Here is a 16,398-nt window from a genome sequence, read left to right on the forward strand (position 1 = left end):
AAATTCGAATTTTGATATTCGCTGCTCACAATTTTTTTTAAATATTTTATTTTATTTATATTTTTAAAATTCTCTCGTTTAAAAGCAAGATTATTAGGTACCTAATAAGTCCACAAAAATATATGATGATCGGTTCATTCGTTTTCGCGCTATAGCCAACACGGCGAAACAATTTGTTAAAAAAAGGGGGTTCCTCTCAGTGAGGTGGTCGCTGAAAAAGAGAAATGGCACATTCGTCTGCAAATCTCTGCAGCTGGGACCTTTATATATTTGAAGTACTACTCATACAGCAAAAAATATCGATATACCCTTTTATACAATTTTTTTCCCACTCCACTCAATTTAAAATTTGCTTCAGAAAATTAATAAACTTAGTAATAAATGTTTGGGTAAATGTAAACACCATATGATTAATATTTACATGCAAACAAAAGTATAGCCAAGTTTATTACATCCCAGGAGAACTTATGAACCATTTTTGCAGCGACCGTTACGTTTAAATTTTAAATATTAACGCATAATATAATTTATTAATTTTAGAAAAAACAAGTAAAAAAGTATCAGTCGGCTTTGCCGACAGAGATATACCCTCAGCCTGTGTATATTAAAACAATTTTTTTCCCAAAATACGTATGTATTTAGGGGGTTTTAACAATTTTGGGCGTTTGAACCGACAAAAATGTTGATTAGGATTAAATATCAAAAGTTTTGCGGAGGAGATACTAAAAGGAATGGATCGACATTGACCGTTATGGAAGTGGATCTCCAGCCACAACAAATGGTGCCATAGGGGGTTTTTACACCCTTCGGGCTGTTTGCTCAAGAAGTATGGACTCGCCCCTAAAAATCTTTTACCATCGTAATTGAGGCAGCGAATGAAAGTGATTCGATATTAGGTCTTAAAGTGAACTTATTCGAAATTTTGTATGGGAGGTACCGGATGGAGTGGACAAATATAGTCAATATTTTAACCTGATCTATATCTGGTAGATATATTAGGATGTGTAAAGTATAGACCGATTCGGCCACTCCCTTCAAAAGTTACCGTACGAACAATTTTTCCGAACATTTTTGAACTTTTGTGGGGAAGGAACTCGAAGGAGTGGACCGATATGGCTTATCTTCAAACTTAAACTATGTTTGGACAAAATATTAATAAGGCCATATTTTCGACCGAATCGGCAGATCCGTACGAGACTTATTTTGCGCTCCAACCACCTCACACGGTGTCATAGGGTTTTTTTTGCAACTTTCATGCTATTTTCTCAGGAAGTATGGACTTGCCCCTGATGAAACTTGTACTATAGTATGGAGGGTAGTGAATACAAGCTGATAAAACAAAAATCAAAGCAATTGGAGAGATGGCCCTAAACTAAACTTATACGAAATTTTGTGTGGGAGGTACCCGAAGGAGTGGACCTATTGAGACCATATTGAAACTTCATATTATTCTGTTAGAAAGTTTACGCTATACAAAGTATAGAACAAATCGGTCACTCCCTTCAAGAGTTATCGTGCGTACAAACTTTCCGAACATTTTCGAACTTTTGTGGGGGAGGTACCGGAAGGAGTGGACCGATGTAGCTCATCTTCGAACTTAAACTAAGTGTGGACAAAATATTACGAAAACCAAAATTTGAACCGAATCGGTTCATCTGTTCGAGAGTTATCGTGCGCTCCAGCCTGCAGGACAGACAGACAGTCAGACAGACGGACGGACGGACATGGCTAGATCGACTCCAAATTGTCTGAAACACATTTGGTCCAAACATACTTGGGGTCTAAAACCATTATTTCGATGAGGCACATTTTCATCGTATCAAAGTGTATATACCCTCCTTAGCCTAAAGGCTGAGGGTATAAAAACACAAAAATACGTATTAACTAAAATTGTCGGATTTAAATCCTCATATAGCAAAAACTACTTCACGTATTAGTACCAAAATTCAGATTCTTCTTAATTAATATGTTTTCTATCACTCCCCATTAATAAATTTGTTCAACGAAGTATTTAGTCTTTACTATTTTTGACACTGTGTGTCGTCTGCGTATTCCAAATCTTCGAGGTTATGGTGTAGCATCCAGGGGATGTCGTTGCTTTGGTTGGATGATTATGACAATATTTCGTCAAGTGTTGTTATGAAAAGGAGCGAAGAAAGCAGACATCCCTGTTTAAATCCGCTGATGGGTTTGAATGCTTTACTAATTTTACCGTTGTGAAAAACTCTCACGGTTGAGTTAGTATATTGAGCTTTTATCAGGTTTATTACACTTTTGTTCTCAAGTGCCTCCCAGATTTTATTTCTATTTAGAGCGTCGAAGGCTTTTTCAAAATTGAAAGGTTAAATACAATGGCATGTTGAACTCGTTGCATTGCTCGATTATTAATCGTATGCTATTTATATGGTCCACACAGGCACGTTTAGGCCTGAACCCTGATTGTTCTTTGCGAAGACATTTATCTGGTCGATCAAGTATGCGGGTGAGTATAATGTTAAAGATTTTGCATATTGTTGGTGTTAAAGCACGGTGCTCTTGACGCAAATTAAAATGGAAGGTGCTTGCACCTGGGAAGTTTTTGCAGATTCTGAAACTACAATGTTCATAGATGAGAAAAATCAAAAAACAAAAAAAAAATCGCCGGAGCGCTTTTTAAATAAATCGCGATTCAAGTTGACATTTTAGGGGTTGTTTAGGTTTTTGCGATTTTGCTTGGAAACCGCAAGTCCTATCGAAATGTTGTAGCTATGACAATTTACTACAAGATTGATCTTTATGGTATTCTCGTCGGTTTTACCGTTTTTGAGATATAGAAGTTCAAATTGGGACAATTCAAATTCAATTCATTTCTGTATCGCCCCCTTATAAAACAATGTCATTACTGCAAATTCCCAACTTAAATTAATATATCTAAAAAATGGTACAACCTAGTAAAAGTTACATAAACCAGTCTTGTAGAGAATTTCCACAGCTTTAAGATGTTCTGAGGTGCCATATCGATAAGACTTGCCGCATTCAAGCAAAATCGCGAAACTCTAACAAAAAACACCTTTTAATGTAACCTGAGCTTCTTTATCTCAAAAATGGTATAACCTAGGAACAAATTATACACGTCATTCCTCTAGAAAATTTTCGCAGCTACAAAATTTTCTTTAGCACCATTTCGATAGGACTTGCGGTTTCCAAGCAAAATCGTGAAAATCTAAAAAACGCCTAAAAATGTGAATTTTGATCGCGATTTATTTAAAAATCCATACAGCGATTTTTCCTTGTTTTTGTATATTTCTCTGAACATTGCTGTTTCAGAATTCACAAAAACTTTCCCTGTATAAGCGGTTTTCATTAAAAGTTAGATGCGGCGCACCCTTAATGTCATGAAGGTTTTATAAGGGGGCGTACAGTCAGTACATTGTCCCAATTTGAACTTCTATATTTCAATAATGGTAAAACCTACGAAAATACCATAAAGGTCAATCTTGTAGAGATTTTTGATAGCTACAAAACTGTTATTAGTCCTATTCTATAGGACTTGCGGTTTCCAAGAAAAAGCGTGAAAACATAAACAACCCCTAAAAAGCTGAAAGCTATGCCCCTGCAGTTGCTGCAAAGTTTAAGGTCCCCTTTCTTATGTATTTTTATAATACGGTTTTCTTTCCATTCTGACGGAATCATTTCTGTTTTCCAGATTTTGGTTATTAGAGGCCTAAGTATTTCGGAGAAATATTGTCGATACCTGCTGATTTATAATTTTTTAATTGCGCTATTGCCGCTTTTATTTCGTTCATTGAGGGGATATCTGAGTTTATATATTCCGTAGGGCGGTTGTTGGTGTGACGTTGAACTCTGTCGTTGTTTAACTCGGTAGCTGGTTCAGTAGTGCGATTTAGAATATCCTCAAAGTGCTCCTTCCATCTTTGTGAGAATAGTTTCGTTTTTGTCTTTAACCGGTATATTTGAACTTTGCTTTTTCCACGAAAGTTTTCTCGTACTGTAAAAAAAAAAATTAAGTCTCCACGACTGCCTTCGGCAGCCATACCATTTATAAAACTGCCTTTATCGTTTTTTACAAGTTGTGATAGTTTAGTTTGTAAATCTGATTTTTGTAGGGCATTTTTTTCCGACAATAATTTCGTATTGACTTTACGTCGCTCCTCTACGAGATTCCAAAATTTTGGGGATAACCATTCTTTATGTTTTTTTTTTTTTGTTGGGAAGTTCACTATTTCAAAAGCTGTCTCACACAGTGCGTTTTTATTTTCTTCCATTCAGCTTCTATGTTAATATTCGACCGAAATACATAAACATACGGATTTTTTGAGAAAGGAACGGGTAAACTGATAAAGGACAATGAAAACGTGACAATATCGATTTTTTGGAACCTACATAAAAATCTCGGAGGAACATTTTTATAGAATCTGTCATGTATCACAAAAATCTTCACATTTTTTAATGAAACCGAGTAATATATCAAACCGTCCGACTATAGCCTTTGCTTACTTGTTTTTGGTTATGTTTAATTTCTATTATAGATATTTTAGACAAAATTCAGTAGATCAGTTATTTAATTACAAATAGTTTCCATTAATTTTTACAGTATTAATAGGTACACCATCGTCAGTTTGCAATATTTTCCCAATTTTTGGATCTTTTATTTGGTGAGCACAAATTTTGCCAATAATACCAGCAATATTTTCGAAGACAAAAACTGGAAGGCTACTGCAATGGACAAATAGAAAAAAATCATTATCACAGTTTGAAATTTTTTTACTTATCTTGTTTTAGTACTTACGCCAATAAACGGGTAGCCAAAGCAAAATTACGCGGCACTGTTACCTCGTCATCACCTCTCAATATTGCATCGATAATATATTCGGCCACAATTTCACCATCTAAATCGTACATTAAACGATCCAGTTTTAGAGCCTTAACCAAATCATTAACGCGCTTATTGGTGGTGAGGAAAAAGGGACAAATGGTGATGGCTCTCACTTTACTATGCGATGCTAACAAATCAATGCGCAAAGAAGAGGTTAGATTACGCGAAGCTGCTTTGGACGCGGCATAAACATTATAAATGGGATGTGGATACATGGCAGTTAGTGAGGAAATGTTTACAATGTAGCCTCGATTGAGTTCTTTCATTTTGGGTAGAAATATTTGAGTGGTCTAATAGGGAAGAAAATAATTATTTAAATACATTTTTATTTTTTGAAAATTTTTCAAATGCACATTTGTCTTACCAAAATTGGTGCAGTAAAATTAACATCAATCATACGTTGCACTTCTTGGGCCGGGGGATTGTCGATAGAAGATAATGTTATAATACCAGCATTATTGACAAGAATTGTTACATCACCCAAATCAGCTGTGACTCGTTTTTGTAAATCCAATAGTTGTTGATAATCTCTGATATCCACCTGTAAAAAACATACATACAATTTTTTAATAAAACAATATGTAATAATTATATGGAATAGCAGGTAAAAACAACAAAATGGAATAATTAGAGGCTCCGTTGTATGGGGGCTATATCAAAATGTGGACCTTAAGCCCCAAACTTGTCACTTTCAAAAAAATCGAAAAAATATTGGTTTAACTATTTGGCCTAACAATAAAAACTATTTTATTGTTTTCTTAAGTAATCTCCAGCATGATTTATACACTTTTTTGTGCGCTCAAACCTATTGGCGAAGCACATTTTCCACTCCGATTGAGACACTTCCAAAACATGGTTTTTCGATGCTACGCTCAATTTCTTTGAAGCAATTCACAGGAGCCTTTTTTGAGCGATTTTCCAATTTTGCTGGTTTATGCAATATCAAATGTTAGTTGGTGGAGGGATGCCTCTATCCTACGGCATTTAACATGGCGATCTCGCATTATTCGTTCATGCATACTTAGTTTAAGATGTGCTCTATCAGGTAGAAAAAAGGTGTACTTAAAAATATTGGTAGTTTCTTTGCAAAAATAATGATGATTTTTGTTGAAGCAACTTGCATTCGCCGTCTCGATACGACGGTGAAAATATTTTTGTTGGGCTTGGTGCTACCATGACCAAAAATCATGAAATTTTAAAATGTTGGCTAGGGTTACATAGCGCTATTTTAAAGGCTTTTAGTCGATTTTTTAACAATTATTGAGACAAGGTGTATAAAATCAATAAAGAGAGAGTTTAAAAAATTTAAAATACAATTTTGGAATTTGGTACAGAGTAATATATATTATGTATTAGTTCTTGGATATTTTTTATTGAAAATTACCATATCAGACCACGTTCGGTATGGTTATCGGTATTTGTAAGTTGTACACCACATATGCTCACATTTTGGTATATCTCAGAATTTGTAATATCCGCAATTGTTTTCGCTAGATTTTCAGTATTCGAAGATCTTAATTTAATTTCTAAGAATATTGGCTATAATAAGGATTTTTGGATTTTTTTGGTTGGAGAACCTCTATGCTGAAGTGGTTAAAATATGTTTTAATGCATATCGAGATATCGCCCTTTTTTAGACCCATTTTTCAAAAAGTAGTTAGTGGACAAATCTTTGACGCCCATACATTACATATTAACATCTTATAAACCTTTTAAATGAAATTTGGTATACTTTAATATGTCAAGGTATTTTAATATCTCTTAAGTTATTTCTATAAATTGAATACATCCGACATCGAATAATTCCAATCGAAAATTGTCTACTGCTATTGTGCGGATAACCTTACATAATATTTACCCAAGAAAAAAATGTTTAAATGCAAAAATTTTACTTCTTTAACCGAAGTGATTGGAGAATCCAACTAAAAAATATATTTAAAAAAGAAGGCTGCTTTAGCCGGAGTCGGACAATACAGTCTATGAACTCCCAATCCTAAGTACTCTTTGAGAGTACGAAACACATGATTGGGCTTTGCCAAAACATGGTCGAATAAATATATGAGAAAACAAGCAAGTCGTCTTTGTCGCCTGTGCGGATTAATACCTTTACTATCGACAGATCCAAAATCGGCTTCACAGACAATATATTTATCCCCAAAATTTGTATTCTTGGAGTTTACAAAATTTTGTGGCCTTTTTTTGGACGTATGAACTTACCGGCAAAAGTATCAAAACTATAAGGGTACCTATCTTAGCAATTGTGGACGTTTCGAATTATTGCTCATAGCAAATGGAGAGTGTTTCTGAATGTGCCGAATTAGTCCATTAAGCAAGTGGATCTCATTATGAGAGTCATTCCTTTCGATAGTTATCGCGCCCACCAGTCATTTTAGTTGGTCACCGTACATTATGTCAGAAAGAATTGTCAAATAGGATATATACGATTTTAAGAAACAATTAAAACTTTTGGGGGGGAGGAACTCGAAGTGGTGGACCAATGTGATTTTAACTAAGTTTGGAAAATATTACGACATCTAAAATTTGGACCAAGTCTCCAACCATAGAGGCGGACTGGGCTAAATGCTTGTCTGACCCGGCTTTCATCCAAATAGACAGAAGTAGAAAAGATAAGTATTTTTAAGGAAGTTCGTTGTAATAATATATTAGTCTGGTTTTTGAATGTCTTCTCAGAAACCGAAAAAGTTTTAATACATATTAGGAGGCAACAAGTTCCACAATCGAACAATTCGGTTAAAAAAAGGATTTTTATTAAATATTTATTTGTATCTGAGAGCTTCTAGAAGACGATAAAAATATATAATCAAAGTAAAGAAAGGAACAGTTGTATCAGATTTCAACTGAAAAACTGTGAACAATTATTTCTGCAAACAAATTTTAATATTTGACGGAAGCTGGACATAAAGTTGTTTATATTATTTCCGGGGTACCCAGTATTACCTCAATACCATAAAGAATGTAAACAACACATTTGTCGAAATAAATATATAATTCGTTTTCGATATATAGTCCACGAAAACCCCATTTCATGCACTTCCCTTCCCACAATATTGAACTCGTCATATTTTTTGATACAGGATACCTCAAACCTCAAAAATTAACTAGCAAAGATGGAGTGTAATCATTACGGAACTCCGAGTTCATTTATTTATTTATTTATTTATTTTTTTTTTTTTTGATACTGGAACGATATGGCATGAAGCCGTAATACAGAAAAATTTGAAAATTTCAAGCAAAAAGTTAAAAAATTTCGGACAAAAAAATCGAAATTATTTCTTACAAAATTTGTTAACGAAGTACATTTTCTGTACAGAAACTTCAGAAAATTTATGTTTTCATTTGAAATATCCAAAAATAAAATTATTTTATGAGAAAGAAAAAGCTAATGATCTGTTACAGTAGCTAAAGAAATTTTTGGTCTACCAAACCATATCGGAGGGACCAGGGCCCAAACTTCTCCTAATATTTTGTCCAAATTTCGTTTAATTTCTAAAATGGCCCATATCGGTCCTCTCCTTAGGGTACCTCCACCACAAGAGTTCAACATTTACGCCTAAGTGCAGTATAGGATCTGTTCGAAATTTCTTTGAAAGTATATACCGATGCTGTTCGTTGTGGTATTGTTTACAGCGACATTATGTTTTCCGTGGACAAGTCCATGCTTCATAGCGAACTGTTCTAAAGGTTATACGATGACCCATTTAAGTGACTAGTGGGATCCACTTCCATAATGAACTATGTCGGTCCATTCCTTCAACTACCTCCTCCCCAACACTTTTGAACTTTAATCCTAATCCAGCTTTTTGTCGGCAAGTTCAAATGTCCAAAAAGAGCCACAAAATTTTGGGGGAAGGCTTAATGCTCTCAGTGAAGACTAAATACGTATTTAAGTCAATTTGGCACAACAATGAAGCTAAAACATAGAAAATACCGAAAATCAGGAGGTATAAGATCTATATCGAAACGTAAACACACTCCCAACTAAGACTAAATACGACATTTCGGTGCGATATTGAGGCTACAATCTAAAAAGATATCGAAAATCGAGACGTAACTTTCTACGGGGGTGTTCAAGTAGCGAACAGGCTGATTTTCTAATAAAGATAGTGAATGTCTTGGTGTGGGTTGGGTAGAGGAGAGAGATATTTAGTTAAACTGGGATCTATTTTTAATATAAAGTCTTAAAGACATAACTGGGCTCTGCTCACCAAGAACAGAATAAAGTGAGATACGACTTATTTCAATTGCTACATGTGCTATGCCTAAGACAGATTACTGGATGTAATCTAGACTACAGACTGATAAACATGTGCGACATGTTTGCTTGTCACATGTGAGATAAGTGTTTATGCCCTTAGATTGTATGGCAGATGCGTTAGTACACATATCGCTCATTTACTCAAAGAGTGACACATTTCAAAAAATCAAGTTTCGAGAAAAACTCGTTTTAAGTTGTCGATTGAAATTTGACTTCCCAACTTAAAAAAATTATTACACAAAAAGTAAAATATCTAGTTAAACCATATTTTGCAGAGAACTAGTCAGATATCAGTGCTAAATTTCTGTGCAAGATCAAACATGACTTGAAATTTTTAGTGCTTCATAAATGCAAACAACTTGTTTGATGATTTATGCGAAACTCCTAGAAAATACACTGTAACTCGTTGAGTTTTAGAGATATCAACTTGAACAATTTGACACAATATAAAGTAGAAGTCATAGAAAAAAATAGAAATTGCTAACTTAAAAAACCCATTTTTTGAGTTATGCCACTCTTTGAGTAAATGAGCGATAAGTATGGGCATTATCCCTCTTTCTCTTTTACACACTAGTCTAAGTTAGGTTAAGCCAAATTTTATTTTATTATCAGTGCTTATAAAGCATTCGAACAAGAGAGACGTCATTTTTCTTAGAAGGTACCAGTTTAACAGGAGCTATATCGAAATGTGGACATATAGGAAGATAATTTAGGGTAAAAATCGAATGTTCCCAAGGAAGACAAAATACAAAATTTTACAGCCTGTTCCTGTATGTCGATAGAAAAATGAATGTGTACAAAATGCTACCAAATTCGTCTGTGTGTTTTCAAATTGTTTTTGTTTTGAAGCCAAAGCAAAGGTAATAATAATATTTCAAAAATTAAATATTGGGTATGTTTTATTCGAACAGAAATTTTGGTGTGATGTACCTTTCTATGGAGACTACAACAAAACATTGGACTGTACTGACAAATTTTCTGGGGGATATTTTTTAGCCAGAAAGAATACCAAATACCACCTATAGCAACAAATTTCTGTAGGAAAATGTTTTACTGTTGCAATTTTGTTGTTTTTTTCTTTCTTCAAAATAGTCTGGCTTAATCCTATTATTGTTGTTTTAATATTTTAATATAATGAATTTATTAGTGGAGAACATTTTGCATTGTTCGCCAAGGGGTAGGGCAGGGGATACTTTAGTTTCGATACTTGCCTCAGGTTCCCATCAGTTCCCTTGTTTTTTGTTTGTGGATGTTCTCCACCGGAGCTATATAAAAAACTACAGCGATACATTTCTGGTGATTTCAGTCTCAACCTTAAAAATACCGAAAACCGGGATGTACTGTCCGATATAAAAAGTGAACATGTGCTCATAATTATCTTCTAAAATATGTTATACTTCCAACTAAGACTAATTACAAAATTTCATCCATTTCGGGTTGATAATGATGCTGAAATTGTAAAAATCGGGAGGTACCGCTCTATGAGGAATATATCAAGATGTATATACCGATAAATTTTTGTTTGAAAGGCTAAAAAAATACTAAACGCCAAATTTCAGTAATTTCAAAATATCGAAATTAGGGGAGACAGTTCTGTGGGTGCCACCGTGGTGCAATGGTATGCACGCACGCACGCCTTGCACGCTGAAGGTCATTGGTTCGATTCCCCGGCCAGGCAACATCAAACGTTTTTCAACGGTGGCAAAATACCCCTCAGTAATGTTGGCGACATTTCCTGAGTATTTCAGCCTTGAAAAACTTCTCCACAATTGGTGTCTTAAGACACGCCGTTCGGACTCGGCGATAAACAGTTTGAATCTTTTTCCAATTCGTATCACATAATCTCGAGGACCAGACTGGCGCCGCATAGCTTACCACAGACCGACCTATCGCGTTATATGTGGTCAACAAGGTTTCTTTATCTGCACCCCAAGTGCTGCCGGCTAGGGACTTGAGGACATTGTTCCTACTTTTCACTTTGTCGCACATAGCGGTGGCGCGCACGACGTGAAAGTAGTGTCGAATGTGACCCCTAAAATTTTGGGGCAATTTGGGGTCGGAATTCTGCTACCGTCGACCACGACATTCAATTCTCTTCCAAACTGCGCTGTCCATGTGGTGAACAGAGTGGCTGTTGATTTTGTGCATATTCCTCGAATGGAAAAGGTGGTAGGATCGGTTAAATAGTTGTTCAGCCTCTCACAGATGTCATCAGGATAGGTACCCGACGCCAGGATCGTGCAATCGTCCGCATACGTTACGATCTCGATGCCGTCTGGAGGGGTCGGAATACAGGAGGGGTAGAGGTTAAACAGTTCCGGAGATATCACCCCACCTTGGGGAACTCCCTGTTTCACTCTACGGGGTTTGGACTTCTTGTTCCTGAATTCCACGTAGGACTGGCTTCCACACATATAATTGACTATCCAACGTTTCAAGCTTGGCCGGTGGGTTGTTTGCTCAATGTCCTCAAACAGCGTGGAGTGCCTGACTGTATCAAAGGTTTTTGATAAGTCAAGCGCCCCCATCACTGTTCTATCGCACGGCCGTCTCTGGTTGAGTCCTTGACAAATATGTGTGGTAATGGCGTGCATCGCAGTTGTCGTGCTGTGCAGCTTACGGAATCCATGCTGATGATCGGCAACTTGATAGCTATTTCCGATACTGGCGAGGACTAAGTCCTCAAGGGTCTTTGCTACGGGCGACAAAAGCGAAATCGGTATCTTTGCCGGTCTTCCGTACTGTGACCAGCCACCCATTTTCCAGACTTCGGGAACAATGAGGGTGAATAGCGACAAGTTGAGAACTTTAGTGAGATACTCCACTCCCGGCTCATCCAGCTGCTTCAGTATTACCATGGAGATTCCATCAGGGCCCAACGCTTTGGATGATTTAGCGTTCCTGAGTTCATTGGCAACATCATACACTGTGGTGGTTCCTCCTCGGCAGGAAGATATCTAATGCGACGTAACACTCTTCTCTTCGCCCTGTCACTCTCGGGGTGCTCGACAAACTGTCGATTGAAGTAATTTCCACACCTCTTCGGGTCAGTCAACGTAACGTCGCCAAACGTGACTGAGGTCCAATCTTCCGTCCGTCCTTCCGGGGTTCGAGGTTGACTTAACCGTTGCCCACAATTCATCTATACCGACTCCAATGTTGCAACTCTTCAGATGATTTAACCACTTGTTCCGCATATACTCGCCGACCAGCCTGTTAACTTCCAGTGTCAGCTCCCTGACTCTGGGGTCATTGGGGTTGGTTCGGCGAAGCTCATCACGCTCATCTGCTAATCCCGTCGCCTCTGCTGGGAAGTTTGGTCTTACTTCGGGTATTCGACCAGCAGGGATATGGCGAGCGGCTGCAGCATTGATGATGTCTCGGAACTTCCTTTCCGCTACCCGAACATCAGAAGGATTGGGCAGTTCTCTGAAGCGGTGATTGGTGAACTCTCTGAAACCCGGCCAATCAGCTTTCTTATGATTGACGAATGTGCGGCGTTCAGAGGTAATGAAATCGGGTGGTGTGCTAATGGAGACAATTATGGGGAGATGGTCTGATCCAAGGGAAATTACGGGTTGCCAGGTAACGTCATTTGTCAGACCAGGTGACACGATGGTTATGTCTGGCGAGCTGTGACACTCTCCTCTAATTCTGGTAGGGGTGTCCTCATTGACCGTGCAAAACGTAAAGCTGTCAATCTGCTCAGCCAGCGCTGAACCTCTCTGGTCGTTTCCGAGGGCCGAATGCCACATCTCATGATGCACATTAAAGTCCCCAAGCACCAGACGATTATGACCTTCCCAAAGCGGTCTTATGTTAGGCACTTAATCTGAGATACAGCTATTTATCGGCGGGATGTATACGTTCAACAACTCTATCTAGGCAGTTCCACATCTGACTGTTCCCCCCATACATTCCATGAGACAGGCTCAAGCGAGATAGGTCTGTATTGGACAGACTGGTGCAATAGGAAAGCTAATCCCCCACCGATCTTTCCTTACCACATTGTAACCATCACAATGTTGTAAGCTACAGTTGTTGTTGAGCTTGGTTTCTTGCACCGCAGCGACCTTGATGTTTTTTCGACTCATGAAATCTACTATTTCTTAGATCTTACCTCGGAGTCCATTGGAATTAAATTGCAAAAAGGATGCATTCTCTGAGATTGGGACAACAACGGCTGGTGTTAAAGGCTGCGTATGCGGTTATTGTCGAGGGGACTGCGGGGGAGTTTCGTAGTCAGAGGACTAGGGAATTTCGTAATCCGACGACGACTCACTGGGGACTGTGTTCACGCAGCATGCAGCAACATAGTCCAGAGCAACCCCTTAGATGCACCCACTCCTGACATCTATTGCATCTCACCGAAGGTTGGATGTGGGTGAAGATGCGGATGTGACAAACTGAGCACAGATATATTGGTCCTGGGTTTTCCTCCGTCTCGGCACGGACCAAAAGAATTCCGAGCAGGCATTCCGGGATATGTTGCACCCAACACAGAAAAACGAACGATGATTTTGTGTAGTTCCGGGTCAATCCGGTACGAAAGAACCCGCTGCCGTGAGATTGATCCTTTGGAAATGTATACCGATGTTGTTCGTTGTAGTCCTCTTTAAAGCGATATGATTTTCTCCGTGGACAAGTCCATGCATCCTGGTCCAAAAGTTATACTGGAATGACTAGTGGGAGCGATATCTATCGAAAAGATATGACTCCCAATATAAGATCCACTTCCATAATGGACCAAATCAGTCCATTCTGTCCGTAGATTGAAGTTTAAATTCACATAAGCTAAGGGTATATCTCTGTCGACAAAGCCGACTGATACCTTTTTACTTGTTATTATAAAGATCTTTACCTTATAAAATTTTGTTTTAACATTGTAGCTGCCCGATATATAATTAGCTGTTTCCTCTGCCAGATTTTCTTGTATATCAACAATGGCAATGTGACAGCCAAGTTTAGCCAATGCTATGGCTATTTCACGACCTAAACCACGGCCAGATCCAGTGATCTAAAAACGTAAAAATTCCAAGTTTACTAACGTTTTTGTTTTTTGTAGTAACAAAACACTGTCTTACCAAAGCCACTTCCCCAATAAGCTTATCTATAGGTCTTTTTTTCAAAATGTTTTTCAACCATTTAATAATTTGAACTACAATTGAAATGACCAGTGCTGGGAGATAGAATAAAATATGCGGCAGCAAATAAATACTGTAAATAGCTTCGATTAATATGATACGTTTATTCATGTTAATCGACCGTTTCTCAACTGAGCTGAATAATTGAGCATAAATTGATTTTATAGATAAAGTAAAACTATTTCCGTCTAACTGCGGTCTAAAGGTGACCCGCAAAAAGTGATAATTAATATTCAAATGTGCAAGCGAATATACGTTGTAGATATGAGGCGCTCACCACCAAAACAGCGTAAACCAAACGTTCAAAAAAAAAAAAAAAAAAAAAAAACAGTCTATAAAGATCCATCCGGAACCGTTTGAAATAAAGACTGAAAAACTCCCTATTGCATTGTGTAAAAAGGGGTTTACTACCTGCTAAAACAATGCAATATGATTTTTTTAGTATTTATTTCTAAAGGTTCCGGATAGATTTTTATAGCCTGTTTTTTTTTGATGATGTGGGTTAAGCTTTTTTCGGGCTGTTTGTCTCATATGTATGTGGTAGAAGCATACGTCATTTTTTATAAGTGACACCGTTAAACATATATAAAACACGTTTTGTTGTTTTAATACAGTCGATCATCTATATAACGAACGTCTCTACAACGAATCATTCCCCAAAAGGAATAGTTTTTTTTAATACTGGTATGTTTACCCCCACAACATAACCCCACTATAACGTATTTTCTCTATAACGTTGCAATTCTTTGTCTACCAGTAGCTACATTTTAGAGAAGTGCCACTGTAGTATCCATATGTTTATTTCAAATTTTCTATTATATATTCGTATTTTTTAATATTAAATTTTTATATTGTTTTTATAAGTTGTTATTGCGCAAACTATTGCAACTTTTGCACACAAAGGAATTATTGAATCATTGGTCATTGGGCGAAATATGAACCTTTGTGAGAACGGAGCTAAGTTCATAACGGGTTGTATTGAATCGTTTATAAAATTGCTAAGCTTTTCCGTCACGCCATAGTTTGTTCAAAAATGAAGGAGAATATACTAACTGAAAAGTAATTTTTTTAAAACAAGCTTTAATAGCAATGATACATCGATGTTTCCCATTGATAATCCAAAATACTAAGATACATCCGTCATCATCAGGTAAACGATACCTTCCAATCTGAAAACCCGCAATGAAAAACTAAACAACAAATTTCAGCCAAGTTTTGGAGCCCCAAGGAAGACTAAATACCAAATTCATGTTATAATGAAGCTTGAAAATATAAAAAGAGACTTCAAGTGGTCTTCGGTTGCCTAGAGAAGGCCTCAAGAGGCCTTCTGTTGCCTTCAAATGTCCTCAAGATGTCTTCTGTTGCCTAAAGAAGGTTTCAAATTGTCTTATGTTGCATAAAGGAAGCCTCAAAAGATCACGAAAAAAGAGTTATCTTGCCTAAAGAAGGTCCCACGAGGTCTTGGGTTGAAAACACAAGACCTTAACTTAAGAAAACACCAAAAGTTCTTCTGTTGCCAAAGGAGATCTCAAGAATTCTACTGTTGCCTTAGAAGTTTTGAAAAATTGTTAGAATTACAATTATATTTAAAAATTGTAAATCGTCTAATGAAAACTCAAGAAAAATGAAAATATAAATTTCTCTTAAATACAGTTGTGAGCACCCCTGGTTTAAATAAGACCTTCGCAAGTGTTCCGTTCCCAACATTATAACTCGAGAGTTTTTCTCTTATCTTTAAAATAATTTCGACAGTTCTTATGTTACCTATAAAGGTATTCTATTACCATATAAAAGAGTTTCAAAAGGTCTTCTGTATTCTATGTAGAACTGGATAGTACTTTAATAGCCTAAGAATACCTCAAGAGTTCTTCAGTTGCCTAATCAAGACCTCAATTGGGAATCTGTTGCCTGTGGAATAACTCAATACCTCTGGAGTTATTCCACAGGCAACAGATTCCCAATTGACGTCTTGATTGCTTTAAAACAACTTTCAAGACGTTGCCTATAGAAGGCCTCTAGAGACCTTAAGTTGCCTAAGGAAGGCCTCATGAGGACTTCTGTTGCCTAAGAAAGATTCCAAGAGATTTCTTTTTTGCCTGTAG

At 37.0% G+C, this 16,398-nt stretch overlaps 1 protein-coding gene across 1 annotated transcript; it reads right to left on the reverse strand.

The window, feature by feature from the left end:
• Positions 1-4,496: 4,496 nt before the first annotated feature.
• On the reverse strand, positions 4,497-14,492 carry LOC141405380 (uncharacterized oxidoreductase YoxD-like). The gene is made up of 5 exons (XM_073989647.1): positions 14,237-14,492; positions 14,014-14,169; positions 5,241-5,417; positions 4,790-5,166; positions 4,497-4,716 (listed from the first exon to the last, which is right to left on the reverse strand). The coding sequence occupies exons 1-5, from the start codon at positions 14,405-14,407 to the stop codon at positions 4,566-4,568; spliced, it is 1,032 nt and encodes a 343-aa protein (XP_073845748.1). The 5' UTR covers positions 14,408-14,492; the 3' UTR covers positions 4,497-4,565.
• Positions 14,493-16,398: the final 1,906 nt, after the last annotated feature.

The sequence above is a fragment of the Musca autumnalis genome, unplaced genomic scaffold (assembly GCF_047663935.1).
Source record: "Musca autumnalis isolate F117 unplaced genomic scaffold, ASM4766393v1 scaffold_5, whole genome shotgun sequence".
NCBI classification, from domain to species: Eukaryota; Metazoa; Arthropoda; class Insecta; order Diptera; family Muscidae; genus Musca; species Musca autumnalis.

What these genes read in the sequence shown, in the direction of transcription:
- LOC141405380 (XM_073989647.1), bottom strand. Translation starts at nt 14,407, where the DNA reads ATGAATAAACGTATCATATTAATCGAAGCTATTTACAGTATTTATTTG. An exon ending in ATTTTACTGCACCAATTTTG is followed by an intron (nt 5,167 to 5,240) that starts GTAAGACAAATG and finishes CTTCCCTATTAG; the next exon opens with ACCACTCAAATATTTCTACC. An exon ending in TTGGCTACCCGTTTATTGGC is followed by an intron (nt 4,717 to 4,789) that starts GTAAGTACTAAA and finishes TGTCCATTGCAG; the next exon opens with TAGCCTTCCAGTTTTTGTCT.